A 16,619-nucleotide genomic window follows, 5' to 3' on the forward strand; every position below is an offset into this window, starting at 1 on the left:
TCAAAATGAAACCAGAATTTATGAATGAATATAACTGTGGTTGTCCACAACAAGCAGATTGTGTTGCTACATTACAGCTCAACAAAATTAAAGAAAATTAACCAGCATCCTGTTTGCATGGAGCATTAACAGCATCTTAGCATTCACTTACTTTGTGGCAGTTTACCATCTGCTCTGACCAGGTGGCATTTGTATAAACCAGATAATGCCGTTGTCAGCACCTGTGCTACACTTCCTGGACTTTGCTCCACACAATAATTTCTAACATTCACTGACTTAAAAACACTCTTCTGGACACTGAAATAATTGCTGAAAGATTACAGTTCTCAATAAAGTAACTGAGACTCTTACCTTCAGGAGGTATTTAGGAGACTGCATGCAAAATATAAAGGAAATGAAGTGCTAAGTAATAATAGGTAAAAAAATGGATTTTGTGTTGGGGAAGAAATCAAAAGAAATCTAGTGAGGTCAAGATTCAGAACACAGATGGCACAAATGAAGACAGAGTTCAATAAGGATGACCACAAAAATTTAAATATGTTTTTGTAATCTGTGAAGCTCTGGCCCAGAATGGCATACATGCATTGGTATACATTCAAAAAAAGAATAAAAAAAGAGAGATGCAGTTTGTTAACAGAACGCTCTGTAATATATTCCAGAAGAAATGCCTTATCTGCACAGGTAACATCAAACATCTTAAGAGGTTATGTGACAAAGTAAATATCAATAAACTAATCAAAACAGCAGGCAAGCCCATGGGGAAGGATATGGGAATGTTTCAAGATTATCTTGGAAAGACATCTAGTTTCTGAGGATTGTTATCTAAATCTCTAGTAAATGTCAGGTAAAAGACAAAAGCCTTAACAGTGAGCACTGACAGTAAGTTCGGAATAACTGGTAATATTTAATGTTAAAAGACACACAATTTAATTATAAGTAAGATCAAATAAAGAACAAGAGCAAATAGTTTGAGGACTGATCTGAGCCCAAATGCCAATGAATATGAGGTTCTAAATAGGATTCTCCTCTGCCAAGAAAAGCAGAGACTCAGTGATGTTGTTGGAGACGGACCACTCACAATGTCTCATATTCATATCTCATATATCTGCTGGTCAATAAAGGGCAGTATCATCTCATTTTCACAGCTGCTTATTTTCACCAAAACTGTAGAATCTACTATCTTGGGACTGCCAATCTATCAAATATGGCTTACAACAGACTGCTGGGCTCAAAAGAGTGGTTTTGGTTTGAGTTTTCTTGGGGCAGCAAAAGGAACAAATGCACAGAAAGACAGATGGTCGGAAACACTCACAGAGATGTAAAACAATTTTTCTCAGAAAATTAGGCTGAAAGCAGTAATGTTAGATTTCTCTTCCTATGAATGAAGTTGTAAATTCAGATCTCTGCAATAGGTAAGAACTAGAATAATTTTCCAAATCTTTTTGACAAGGAATGTTTAAAGTTTTCATTAGAAAAATTCTGATAGACCCTGAAGCTGAGGGGCTCTTCTTGTAAAACTTTTTAAGAAGTTTTTGTCTCTCATTAATGTACAACACTGCTTGTCTATGAAGCCACACAATCTTACAGTAGGGCAACAACCTCACATACAACAGACAATAGGCCTTCTCACAACTGGCTTGCTAAAAAGTGACAGAGCATAAAAAGAATGTCATGATCTAAGAATAAGAATGTCATGGTACCTCATATTTTAAATCACTAGCTTCTCTTTTTAAACAAAAATGAAGATATTTCAACTATTAAGTCACATTTTTACATGACAGCCATAGTGACCTACAACACAAATTCATATAATTACAAAACTGTAATGGAAAACAGCCTGACCTACAAAAGTCAAACTGTTGCATCACTAAAATGATTCCCTCTAATAATTTTGAAACACTATTAAAAGAATGATTTATGACATCATGTCACCTTATGAAGTCGAAATTATGACTTTCTACATATTGACCACACCTGCTTCTGGCATGGTATGAAATACTATAAAACCAAAAAATATGCTGAGCAAAAAACCCTCTTAAATTAAATAATGATAAAAAACTTCCAAACAAAATTATTACATTTGGATTTTTTAAAACAAATTGTAAAATAATAATTTAAAATGTTTCCTGAAGTTGTTTTAATTAGATGCTTAAAAATTCTAAGGAATAGAGGCTTTTTTATCTAAAAAGTATTGAAATTAACATTTTTGGAATAGTGTTGCAGTTCTGCATGTCTTTTAGCTCCTCTTAAAAAGTTTGAAGGATGAGTAAAGCCCACTTAAACAGTACTTATTAACTGATTGTGTTTAGTAAAGCTCTAGAAGTGAACTGCTCCATTACAATCCTGCTGTATCAATAAAATATGTGCTTAGAAAGCTTGTGCTGAATATAGCTGGATGTAGAAGAAAATGTGTATGTAACAAGAAAACTGGAAAGGCCACCCTTCAGCACTGAAAGTATTTACACCAGACAGGAAATAATAGTCTGAAATCCACATCTGTATTTGCAGGTACAGTGAAGGATATAGACATCTGGATGACATAAATCACCACACTGATGTTTGAGCCTGAGCTCCAAATAGCAGAAGATAACGAGAAGAAGTAGAAAACCCAAAACATAAAATTTTGTAGACTTTTGAACAGCTGCTGTTACCACTCTTTTAAAAAAAAATTATTACTCTTTGCTTTAAAAAAAAACCCAAACCCCCAAACCTTAACTAAGCTAACTCTAACAAGTACCACTTAAGAAGCAGGGAGGGGGTGTACATACATCAGCCTCAAGGCACAACAGGTTTCCTCACAAATTAAGTGTACTCGGTTGTAGTTCTATTAATTGCCATAAAAGTATCCCATCTTTTTGCAGTTATGCCACATACTTTCATGGCAAAATTCAGCAGCATTTAAATTCTACATTATTCAGCAAAACCACTATTTTACAGAATACTGGTTTTGCTGAAAAATGCTTTTCCAGTTATCTACCAGTCACAAACGTCTCCTGGTTTTTCACTTCCAAGTTGAATAAAAAAGAAATAGATACTATTATCTATTAGAAATAGAAATTTTGCCTTTCATACTGTTAAATACACTACTCAAATTTTACCTAGTAAGACCTCTTTCTAGATCAAATTTGTCAGAGGAAAACCTTGACCCTTTTGGAGTAAAGACGACTATTGATATTAATGTCACAGATTGCACTCCAAAGGTTTAAAGATTAATCAGTAGTAAATTGATTCTTCACTGAATTCTACAATAGGTTCATCACTCACACTGGAAACCATACTCCAAGAAAAGGTGCATGTTGCTGGTAGTAAAGGCAGACTCTTATTTGGTAGGAACTCACTCTATAGCCACATCAGCTAAGTATTGTGTACATAGTCTCAATGTAGTATTTTATAAACAACTGCCTGTCCTCAAAGGGAACACTACTGACCTTGATACGCCCAGCACTGAGCTGTGGAGGCAGAGACCGAGATGCTGCTGTCACTCTGGCTCTTGCTTGTGCCAAATTGCCTGTTCAAAAAGAAAGAAATTCATACTGCAAAAACTCTTCAAGAAGCTTAGAAGAGAAAATTTTTACTGTGCAAATCAGTTTGTACAATAGTACTAAAAATAGCAGACACCACCACAGTTCTTCCACACCCCTCTCATTACCAATTGTGCCTGCAGAGCATTCAGCACAGGCATGACAGAGTGCAGTGTTGATTTAGAGGAGGAAAAAGTCAGTGATAAGGTGGTATGTCACTGACCTTAGCTACTGAGCTGATGAAAACAACGACAGCACAAAGGCATACAGCTCAATCACTAGTAATCAATTTCTCTGTGACTCATTGAGAGTTTTCAAAGAGCAAGAAGACTACAGAATCAATCTTGTTTCTATGAAATCACATGGGTCCTCAAGTGTTAAGACAGTATCTTAAACTCACAAACTAACGGGAGAGATGAGAAAATGCTAAGACAGCACCATTTTTTGACCTTTTGACATATAATTCTCCATCTTATTGTAACTCCAGGTTTTTAAAGACTGACTCAATTTCCCTGGCAAAAATATATTGCGGTGTCAAGCGAAAGACCAGTGCTTTTTTAAAATGTAAGGTGCAACGTGTCCTAAACTTTTTCTTCTGTACTTGGAGAAAGCCAAAGTCATCACAAAATAGCTTTTCAAAATAAAGCCTAGGAGAAGAGAGAGGAAGTGATATCGAACTTGCATATGCAAGACACTCTGTATATTTCAAAGTTTTAGCAAGTCTAGCACAAGATGTCCAAATGTTTTCTCTGGCTATATCTTCAGAGGCTAAACTGTGATTAATAGCATTGAAAGAACCCTTTGAAGCAGGATTGGTGACATCAAAGCCCTAATCCATGGGTGGCAGGATTTTTATAATGAGTGGGAAGCATTTTAACACATTTCAAAGGATTTACAGCATGAATAAACAATAGGCCTCTGCAGATGTACCACACACCTTTCAGAACCAGAACACATAAATAAGTGTCTATTTTAATTTAAATGTAAATAAAGTGTTAACACTTCTTTCAGATGCTAAATGACTTGTTTGCATCAACTCCGGTGTTTAGCTGCTAGCTTTACAGAAAGGCAGTAACTCCAAACAGTCTTCAGAGTTTTGCTAAACTCTGCATTACATAACTAGTAAGGAGGCACGATGGGAAAACGAAAGCCAAGAACACCAAATCGCTGGTAAAGAAACCCAAATGCTGGTAATAATTCCCTAAGAGAGCACAGCAAATCCAGTGGCCACTGTAACACTTAAAGGAACTTTTGCTCTTACTTTCCTCTGAACAAAAAAAACTACCAAACCCCCGAAAATAATCTGGAGGCCAGCACTCAAACACAGCACTCTTCATTCCAACATTCTGAATTCATTTAAAGAAGTATTTATCTTTTAAGCTGCTGGCACTGGTATTGACACAATACTGCAAAACTGGCATGTCATTTCCAGATCTAACATCATATGTTACCTGACAATTTAAATCATGGCCCAGAACACAAGGTATGTCCACTATTTTGGAAACTGTTTTAGGCTATTATACTGTGGATGTAAATGGGAACCACAACTGTTTGGGAAATCTTGAATATCGATGCACATGCATGGTACATACTGTAAATACATGTATCTCTCCAAAGTTAAAATGAGGATTTTAATGAAAAAGTAGATGGTGAAATAATTTTGAGGATTTTAATGAACAAGTAGATGATGAAACAGTTTTTCTCCCAGTTGCAATTTTGCTATTTTTGTATGTTAAAAATTACTCTTTTGGGCCTTTTTTGGCTAAAATAGCTTGGAAAGGTTGTTTTTGACTAGGTTTTAGATTAGCAAGTCTGAAGCTTAAAAGCCTTGCACTGAAGAACTGATAACACATGACAAAAGAGTTGGGAGAAGAAAGGACTTTGAATCAGACTGTTTAAAAATTACTAAAACGTTGTTGCATTTTGTAACAACTTAAAAAACTATAATAATTAAATAAAATTTAGAATGGTTCTATATCTGCTCAAGGTTCACCATGCTCACTGCTGGCATTAGGTTTCTAGGGTTTATAATTAATACCCCTGAAGTCTCCCATAGTTTTTCATGCAAAACTAGAATGAAACATTTCTAATCTGGTAAGCCAAGCAAATAAATACACCTTTTAATTAATAACAAATCTTTAATGACTTCACAAACAAACAAAAAAAAACCCCAAAGCAAACCAAACAAAACAAACCACCAAACAAACAATAACAAAAAAAAAACCCCAAAGTGTTCTGTGCCCACTTAAAAAAAAAGAAATGCTTTACCTATCATGCCTTTGCTCAGTAGTTAATTCCTTCTAGGAATGGATTCTTACCAGTGTTTATTTCATGTGTCAAGTGAATTCCTATGTAATTATTTGTAGTATTACATTGAATCCATGGAAAAAATATTACTAGGATTTTCTTTTTCAGCTGAAACACAAAATGATACTTCAATAAAAATTTCTGAATTACTGATCTCATGTAGCTCATGTGATTTGCAGAAACAAACAAACTTAACTCAAAGATGTACATTTCACCTAAATCAAAATGGATTTCTACTGTGTCTCACATGCTCAGGAAAAATAACTACCAATCTTTACATGTCTAAGCCATTAAAACTAATGAACAGAATTAATGTGGTTTGAAAATTAGTCTACATAATAAGAGATGTTTCACCCAGGGTTAGCATGGTGTTCACAGTCAGTAAAATTTGCTACCTATCCCTGCATTTGATTTTCATTTACAAGGTAATTTATACTTTAACACATAAAAAATAATTAAATGTTAATCCCCTTTGTGAAAAGCATCAATATTTGAAGAACAAATGTTTATAGATAATAACATGGGTAGCTTGAACTGCCATGGGTTCCTTAAAAGGTTAAACTGGTTAAAGGATGAAAGACTGCACTGTGCTTTTCAGAAATCCAGCTTCACACCAATTCAAAACTTTAGACAAAATACAAATTACACCCCTGCACACCAAATGCTACCTACATTAAATCCAAGTCCATAAAATGGACCAACTAAGTCATATAAACCCTCTCAAAATTGTCTTATGTTCTGGAGATTTTTTTTTTTGCTTTGTTTTGGGGTTTTTTTGGGTTTTTTTTGGGAGGGGAAAGAAAGTTAATGGAATTTTTGGTTTTGGTTGTTTTTTGGTTTTTGGTTTTTTTTGCTTTTTTTGGGGTTTTTTGGGGTTTTTTTTTGGGAGGGGAAAGAAAGTTAATGGTAAAAGTTAGGATTAATCTTTGAAACATGCACATGTTTAATTTTACTCACATGCACTGCAGTTCAATGGGACTGCTCATCTGAACAATTAAGGCTCATACCTATGCACCTGGATCAGAGACTAAGGTCTCTGGGATTCATTGGGACAATTAAGGAGTCAGTTAGACCTAATACTTCTGATTTTTTCCTCTCTTCAATAAAGTTAAGAATTCAGTTACAGCATTCTCTTTAATGCTTTGAGAAGTTTCAGACATTGAAGTTTGTGAAATGGTCTTAGAATTTTCAAGGGAAAAAGAAGTAGCAGCACAAAATCTATGCACTCCCTGGCTAAGCTGAGCATCAATGCTTAGCAAACCTCCCTTTGTCCTGAAGCTGTTTAGAAAATCTCACATCTCTGCAAAATGTACTTCACTGATGCCTCATTTCAGCTAGGTGAGAAAGACCATACTATCAAAGAACTGCATCTCTTCTATTATGCAAAGTCAAGCTGGAGAAGTTTTGTAAGTCTTTACATCACACACAAAGAAGAAATGTGGGTTTTTTCTTTTTCAAGTTGGACTTTGGAAGTGGTCTCCAGATCTCAAAAAGCACAAGTCAGCATTCCTGGCTTCTCATTTGCATTCCTCATTTGTAGTTACTCACTGTGTGATCTGGCTGAATTAATGATTGGTCTGGCTGTCGACTTCATGCACTAATTAGGAAAAGTACACACTCTGGCTGGATGTTCTGATGTTACCTATGGTTTGTGCTTCATTTATTCTTAGGTGATGGGTTCTGCAAGCAGTACCAAGCAAATATTATTAATATCAGCACTGTATTTATAATCTCATTTTGGTTATACCTGCAATAGATCACTCCTCCCAAAGTAAGAGCAGCCAGGTAAGAAATATGTTAAGCTTTGATACAACATTCAGTTTGTGAAGTGTAAATGACTTATTGAGAAAAAGCCTAATGACAATGTCACTTTACTGTATATGTTGCACCAGGGATATTACTATTATAGAGAGGGCCAGTACAAGCTCTTTCCTTATCCTCATATATTTTATTAATTTCTTTCATGCTTCTAGTTCAGATAAAGAGGGGTTACTTCAAACACCATTTAGATCCAGTATAATATGGTCAGAAATGCTACAATGCATTCATATTTCATTGACGTTCCTTCTAATCACAGCTAAGCACTCACACTCCAGAAGAGGTACAGGGCCAGACAATGTCTTTGACATACACAGATTCTTCTCTGTCTTTCCTTTCAGTACATTTTATCTGGCCAAAGGAAGTCGACTGCTTATCTCCATAATGCATTTTCATCTTCTGCTACTGTAAGACTAAGCTTCTAGCTCAACTACAAATGAATACATGTACTTTTTTTATTGGGTACTAATTTGAACCTGTCTATCAAAACTGTTCTTTTGAGTCATTGAGAGTCATTGAAGTAATTTAAGCTAATCTAGTGCAATAAGAAAGCTAAGAATCCAATTTTCTCATATACTACACATTTTACACAAGAATGTATTTATAAAAATACTGTCTGTAGAGCACGACTATCAATACAGATAGACCTCAACTACTGCTTCTTCTGAAAAGACAATTGCTTCACTTTCTATTCAAAATAAAATCAAGAAACAGTATTTCCAAAATCAGATACATATTACCAAACATAATCTAATCAGCAAAAAAGCTTAGTAATAGTGAAGCCCACCTGGGAATAACCTAATTATGAATATTTGCTTCAGGAGGAAAAAAAAGCATGTTTTTGGCCCGGATTATTTGAAATGAAAAACCCGCACCATAGTGAACTGAGGAATTCTGATAATGATTCTCAATTAGATTAAGGATTTATTTAGTCTTTTTAGCATGATGTAGACACCAATCATATTTACAGATAACTAAAAACTTTATATTGTTAGACTGGGATTGGAGAACCTGAGTGTAAGTGCTGTTATGCTTTCTATTGCATACATTGCAGGCACTTCAGTGGTCACTTCCCACATTAGGAAGGCACACACTGGCAAATACAGAGCACCATGTCTACAGCAACAAATAAAATTTTGCTTGTAAGCATCAACACTGCCATGTTAAAGTATTGCTTCAACACAGTAGGTTAGTAGGCTTCTTGTAGAATGGAAGGGAACAGAGACACTGACAGCAGCTGAGATGAAATGTAGGTCAAACTGCCTACTGTATTCTGTACATATCTACATACATAGTATCTATACATACTATAGATCAGTGAATGTATTATGTCAGTAAGAAAGGTCTTAACTTTTATCCTTACCTAGTAAAGAAGAACAAATTATGGTACTAATTGAACTAGTTAATGGCACTGCCCAAGGTATTTTTCTAACACGACCTTGAGTACTAACTGCTGCTTTAAGCAATATGCCAAATTTTCAAGCTAAATTGAACCAAATGTGTTATTCATCTACTTGACTGGGAGTATGTTCACTGAAACACAGACCCTTCCTGAATTACACTGGGCACAGTATGTGGTCAGAGGACATACAAGAAACTTTATGCGATTCTCATATCCTGTGACATGACCAAACTTACAGACACTAGGCAGAACACGTATGGTAAGGCCTGACAACATGATAAAGAGCTTCCTGGTCACAGGCCAAGGGATGATCATGTGGTTCTGGAAAACAGAGTGGCAGAGCAGAGACTAGACTGCTATCTGGCCACAGCCAGGAGAGCATAGGTTGGGCACCTCTGTCCAAACACCGGACTAAGGACAGGCTAAAAAATGGTGTCAAAACGAGGGTTTAAAACTCCAAGGCAAGAACCTTCTTTTTAAAGTGTTCATTTAAGATGAAACAAGGTTACAGAATTTTATAAAAGTCCCAGACCTTCCCATTTCAGAAATCTAGGCATTATTGATGTTGACAACTAATTAAATCAAGTCTCAAAGGCTTCTCAATGGAACCGGCGCTCCCCGGATGTCAGCACTTCTGTGTATTATCACAGTTGATACAAAATCAGTTACTTCTGCGGTAAAGCAAAACATTAATTATATTTGTATCTCCACTCTTAATGAAATAAACACTCATTCATACAAATATCCACAAACACATTTTCTTTGTCACATACTGTGACCTGCTATCCAGGCAGCTCAATTAACCACTCCTGCATCAAGGCAAGTCAGGTTGGAGGAAGGAAGAAAAAGTCAAATAATAACAGATAATGCTGGTTCAGTAGTACTGGCCTTTATGGCTTGCTGAAAGGTGAAGGAATAAAGAAAAATGATAAAAGCACAAAATCATAGTAAGACTGCATGAAATACTCTGAAATGAATATACAAGCTCTAGCACAGACTCAGAGATTTATTTTCCACCCACTACATTCATTCTTTAGATATATTAATCCCTTAATGCAATTATTTTGAAGGAGTGGGAAATATAAGCACATTCTTTGTTAAGGGCACACCAAAAAACATCATGGATATTCATATGAGTAAGATTATCTGAATATTCAAGAAAGTTATCTGCCCTGAAAACTCACTAGGAAATTTTAAAATAATGCTCTTCTAGGATTTGATCTTCAGAGCTACTGAATGCTTCCAACGACATATGGAGCATCTTTGACATAGTTTGTTCGACCTTATAGCACACAGTGCCTATGAAAACTGTCAACTACTCATTGAAACAATGGTATAATGTTCTCTGAATATGTCTCTATTTAAGTTCTGTATACGGTGCACAGTGAAATCCCACAGTCTACTAGTTAGTATTAAAAACAGGAACATCTTTTATGTGATGCATCTTTTGTTTCCTCACTATCAATAGATTTTGAATTTAATTAGTATATAATGCAGTGTTAAGATAACGGAAATCGTGTTCATTATAGGATTGAGAAGTTAGGCCTGAAACATGAAAATTGGGAAAGGTACCTCTTCTGAGAAAAAGGTAAAGAAAAACTATTCTCAATATCTGTTCTAGAGATTATCTATTATAAACCAAATCAGTAAATTAATTAAGATCTATTCTTAAACTTGCCCACTTCTAGTTTTATTAGAGTTCAATTTTCAAGCACTTGGAGACAAAGAAAATCTACGCCCCCTTGCTCATTTTCAGTACAATATAATCTGTAAAGTCGCAGATTAAAAACCAGTATAATTCTGTTTGGGTAACACCCTTTACCAAACATAACTGTGATAAATCTAACTTGACAATTCTCAGCTGTTGTGCTTAGTGCCATGTGCAATTCCAGAGATTCACTGACACTATTTATAGGGAGTTATTCTCAACAGTAAATAATTGTTATGCTTTATATAAAGCTTTAGCAGGACTGAGACCTTAACTTTGATCTGATAGATGGCTCTGTTTCTAGATGAGTTCCATTTTTAGGGCTATTTCAGAGCATTTTTTGGATCCTATTGCTAGCAAGTTTTATGAGTATCTGTACTGCATTTGTCCTATGATGCAAAACCTTACGACATGAAGAAAAATAAACACTGAGCTGTAAAATGCTCAAGTGCAGAACTCTAAGAACTCTACCTCCCAAAATCAGTTAAGCTACAATTAATTGAGTTTACTGATGTCCCACATCTGCAACCCAGTAAAGTTCATGACTGTTACGCTGCACAGCTGTGGTTTAAAGCCTCTCTTTGCATACAACTCACTGGCAGCAGAGCTAAAACTATTTTTGTGTTTTTAACATACAGACCAGTTAGAAGTATGAAAGCCTCCATATCCTGAGTGAAATACTGAGTGAAATACACAGCTTCCATTAACTTTACCAAAATTCTTACAAAATATAAACTCTGATTAATTTTTAAATAGAGATACTGTAATTAGAATGACTTTTTTTCCAATTAATTTAACTTAAAAGTGCCTGATCTCTTAAAGGTGAAAATACTAACACAAAAGTATCATTATAAGAAGATTTTATTGTGGAACACATTAGTAAAATTAAAATATATATCGAGCCTTTGATTCTATTGTGATGTATGGAAATAAGAGGAAAAAATACACTAAACCCAAGTGGAAACATGCTGTATTTCAGTGAATGACACACACCAAACCAAGAGACCCACCACTACATATTGCTAGAGCAAGGGCCTGTGCTCAACAGGAGTGCACAGTGACAAACATGACAGCTCAAACCTACGATTCTGCTGAAAACAGTGGCAAAGCACCTATGATTTTGACTTGCCAAGATTACACTCCATGTATGCCCAGTAGTACCTGTTCATGGCACTGAAATGCAAGAAAATCTCTTTCCTTTGGTTTCTGACTCATCACGAGGAATCACACGGTATCACAGTTACACCCAAGTTACACATAAGTTAAAGATAGTACTCTAGTCACCAAGAAGTGGTCAAAAGCAGTTCTCTAAAGTGATTTTGCAAAAGGCCATAGTTCTTTTGTTCAGTAGTGTGCATAAAGCTAACCTGAAACATTTTTTTTCACATTCTCTCTTAGCACATGGTCCATTAGTTGTTTGGTTTGGTAAACAAATATACACTATTTATAATTACTTTTCATCTAAGGTTTGTAAGCAAGATTAGAGACTCAAAGGCAGAAAGAACACAGACTAAAAATCAATATTAAGGAAGGGAAATGACCTTTAGACAGGTGAATTATAAATAACTTGTGTCTGGAAAAAATTCTACTTTGGACAAAAAAATTACCTTGTTAAAACATGACTAACCAAACCCTTCATCCCAGCTGTGAAAACTCTCATCCCAATTCTCTTTGACAGAGAATTATATTTGTGTTTACATATATATTATATTTATGATTAAATATATATGCACCACATACAAGAGGTGTTTCTAAGCAATGATATATTGCTACCCCATTACCCTAATCCGTGAGCAATACCCAATGCTACTAAAATTATTAGATATGATGTTGCTGTAGTATTTCTTCTGTTGCTTGTATTTCTTCTCTGTAGCCAAGCAAAACCCCTACTTATCCTCAGAGCAAGGACAAGGATGTTTTGCAGCATCTCTACTCTTCTGGTGGGAAGGCTGGAGGATTTCCCTTTTCCCTCCCTGCAGAAGACAACTTTCTCAAAGTTCTAAAGGTCTGTGAGTCATGGCAAGGACAAAAGTCTGCAGAGATTGTGTTTCAAGAGTAGAAGATCTTGCTGTGATGCGGCTTTTCTAAGAAGATAAAAACCTTGGAGTCTCAAAAACCCTCCTGGGTGCTTTGCTCAAGTAATCCAACAGTACCAACCCTTACAGGTGATGCTGCAAAAATTATCGAATATCAGGACAGTCAGCAAAATGGTCTGACTCCTCAGTGGTGAATGGATCAATCCTGTCCTTAATTTTTCCGACAAAAATCTTCTCTTCTTACAAGGGGACTCTATTTTCTACTTCATGTGATTCCTTTTCTCTCTGATGCTTTACCAGCAACAGTGATAAACTAAACCCAGAGACAACCAGGAATATATTCTATCTAAATGGGAACAAGCATATTCATCTACAGTAGTGGCAGCACAAGAAGCTGGTCTATAGAAAAAAAAGTGACAGATATGGAAGCAAATGGGAGAACTGTTAGGTTAAATCAGAATACATTAATTCAATTTTGAAGTGAAAGGCCCTTAGAAAGTGCAGATTTCAAAATACACTGAACATGACTAAATTTCCACTGAAAGATGACAAAACAAGCTGTATATGCTACAAAATTGGTTCCAGAATGTTTAAGTTCCCATGTCTCGTATGAGTAGTTGCATACTCTATTAACAAAAAATTACTATTACAAATGTATATTTAATGTCCTGCTGTTAATTTCTGGCCCTTTAAACTGCACAGACTGCTACTGTGAAATAGAAGCATTTGTTGAGAAGGGATAAGTGTACTTGATAAATTACAAGGATTAACATGATCTTAAATTAGTAAAAGAATTTAGCTTTTTAGTATTTATTTTCTTCATGCTGCTCAGTTTTTGACAGGGGAAGATATGACAGTTATATAAATATACTTCAAACAGAGGATCATCTCAGGGTGGGAAAGGCATCTTTTTGTTCTTTTTTGGTATTTAAAGAACTACATTTCCAGTCCTTGTCAGCGCCACGATTTCAGCCTCGCACTCCCTCATGCCTCTGGGATAGCACCACCCAGTGGTTGCAACACGTACGGGAGACCGCGGCTCGGCAAACCCACCTACACCGCACATTGCAGAGACAGCTGCCAGCAGACGGGAGAATGTGTGGTGTTTTGGACAGCACACACTGGCAGAAAGCCCATTTCAAGTCAGGGTTACCTGGAAAGACGGAATATGGCTTCCATGTAAATTACTAACTTTTGTATTAGTAATTGACCAAAAGCTGTCCCAAGATTATGAATCTTAATCTGGTTTTTTTTTTTTGGTTTTCTTTAGGAATGAAGCACATGTTGAGTGGAGGAAGAGGGCTAAGAGACAGGGACAGAGTACAATGGGATACGTACACACTCACTATTCTTTTGTTTACAAAAGCATCTTTGTAGAAAGTTAAAAGAATAGCATTATCTTCCAGTGAGCAGATGAAGTAGTATTGCCAGCAATGCCTTCTGTTCTCAGCCAAACCTTTCATTTATCTTGCAAGCTGCCAAAACTAAACCTGGCAACAATTTGATTTTAGAACACAGAGGCCCCAATACAGGATGTGAATGTCAATTATATCAGACAGCTGGGAAAAAAGAGCAAAATCACAAAGGCTTTTAAAAAGTAAAAATTACATAAGAGCTTTAAGCTATTCTTATAACACCACGCATAGAAGCACATGCACAATAATTTTTTTATCAGGATGTCCTCTACCAACTTGACAAATACAGAAAACACTTAACTTGCTGCGTGCTTTCCAAAGAAAGGTAAATGGAGGGAGAAAGCATTCAATGAATGTAAATGGGAAACAAGGAATATAAGAGACCTAAAAAAGTAGGTAAAATATACCAGCACGCTAACTCTACATTAACTGCAATGAGAAGTATCTCACTGAACCTTCTATACATCTCAGGCAAAATACTCAAGTTAAGTGCTGCTGCTACTGAAAATAACTCTGTAAGGCCAGAAAAAGATACATTTGCATGAAGGCATCAGCAATCTGATTTTAAAATAGCAATAAAATAAAAAGTATATTTGCAATAATTCGGACTGATAACTGGGACAAAGCACCTAATAGGTTTCATTCTGACAATAGCTCCAAGGTATAAAACAGCTTGTAAAGAGGGGTGTGGAGGCACGTTTGACCATGTGTGAGGTTTCTTTCTTGCTTTGCTTGATCAGAATCTCTTTTATCAATTTAACACAGACTCAAATGTAGAGCACTAATAGACAAAAAGATTCGTTGTTCCCCACTTGGCAGACCAATCCTCCACCATAAACTATATTCCTTTCCATCTAAACTCATTATAGCTGAAAGGAGAAGCCTTTCAGATTCCTCACTGGATCCTCACCTCTCAGGGACCTCTAAAAGTGTAATTTGAGGTGGGGTAGTTGAAAGCCTTTCAATTACAGGAAAAATTACCCTGTAACAGGAACAGGAACCTATCCTCTGTAGTATATAAACAGATATTATGATATTAATTTTACATGTGCAAAAAAAGCTCAATATAATTTTTTCTCCAGATGTTCTTTTTCTACACAGAAATGTCAGGAGAGGTTATATGCATCACCAGATGCTATGACTGGGTTACTGACAGTCAAGAAATTCAAGGCAGAGAGCTGCTGCACAGGCACAGGACTGCATCTACAGCCAATGTCCAATAAGTCTACCCAGCACTATCTAATGCATCCTCCAAGTATTTCTACCTAAACATACAACCACATCTCTATATGTTAGCTCACAATAATTTTGCAATCTTGTACAATCCATTGTATTTGGATTTAGTATTTTACATATTTTTCTCACCCATTATGAAAAAGATGCTTTAGTAAGTATGAGAGAAGTATTCATTTGCTGGCTTGTTTGCATGGATACTGCAGAAGTATCATTTGCATATGGTACTGGCATTCTGGCATCTATCCATGGAGTAATCAAACTTCATCCTGCTGTTTTATTTAGCTGCAGATCAGGCACTTTCATGTAAGTCAAAGTCAACAAGCTTTAAATCAACGGAATTACTTCTAGCCTATTAGTACATGGCTTTTATAATTTGTAAGAAACTATGTATTACATCAGTGCTTCTAAATAGATGGGTATTACCTCCAAAACACCTTGATGTACATCACATGATTTATGAACTGTAAGACATGGTACACAAGAATCTACCAACTGAGTACTGATCTTAGTAAAGGACTAAGAACTAGAAACTTCCATATTTTTATCCTGCTCTGAGAATGAGTTCTTGCCCTACATCTGATAATCTCCCTTCCTCTGAAGTCAGGGAAGAATCTTGCTGCACAAGATTCATGAAAGGAAATGAAATCTTGAAATCAGAGAACAAATACTCTGGAAAGGAGCTATGATAAAATCATTGAAAAAAAAGAAATTGTGCAGAATCAAGTAAGAGTTTGAGAGGAACAGGTAGCTGAAGAAGTTACAATGTCAGCAAAGCTGTGCAGAACATACCTGTTTTTGTTAATGGGCTAGAGAACAGCTGCTGAAGAAGTTTGTTCTCTGAAGTTCGCAACACCACCACTACGTCAGCAGGGAGAGTGTCTCTGTTCTTCTCAAGGAATGCAGAGGCATCATACAATACCTAGTGTGGGAAAACAGTCAGGAATTTTGATGAAAAGGGTTACCCAAAACTTACCATGTTCTTTAGAACATGAACAGTCAGGATGACCAAGTAGATCAGCTAGCTTGGTCCGAAAAGGAAATGAATTACCTGCAAAGGTCTTAAAAGTGAACTACAGCAGTGTGTTCAGAATGCAAATTGGCTACACAGATTATCTATATTCATAGAATGCCACTGCATATCAAATTGGGTTAAATGGCTTAAATCCTGTTGTGCTA

The 16,619-nt window shown here is 35.9% G+C and overlaps 1 protein-coding gene across 1 annotated transcript in view; it reads right to left on the reverse strand.

Moving 5' to 3' along the window:
* MYO3B (myosin IIIB) overlaps positions 1-16,619 on the reverse strand; it is a 192,068-nt gene that overhangs the window by 74,408 nt on the left and 101,041 nt on the right. The window contains exons 24-26 of the mRNA XM_039729329.1: positions 16,233-16,362; positions 3,429-3,508; positions 352-372 (exon numbers count right to left, since the gene is read on the reverse strand). Of these exons, the coding sequence (XP_039585263.1) occupies positions 352-372; positions 3,429-3,508; positions 16,233-16,362 (231 nt within the window). The remainder of the gene's footprint in view (positions 1-351; positions 373-3,428; positions 3,509-16,232; positions 16,363-16,619) is intronic.

Source organism: Passer montanus, unplaced genomic scaffold, assembly GCF_014805655.1.
Source record: "Passer montanus isolate IOZ18808 unplaced genomic scaffold, ASM1480565v1 scaffold1, whole genome shotgun sequence".
Classification (NCBI taxonomy): domain Eukaryota; kingdom Metazoa; phylum Chordata; class Aves; order Passeriformes; family Passeridae; genus Passer; species Passer montanus.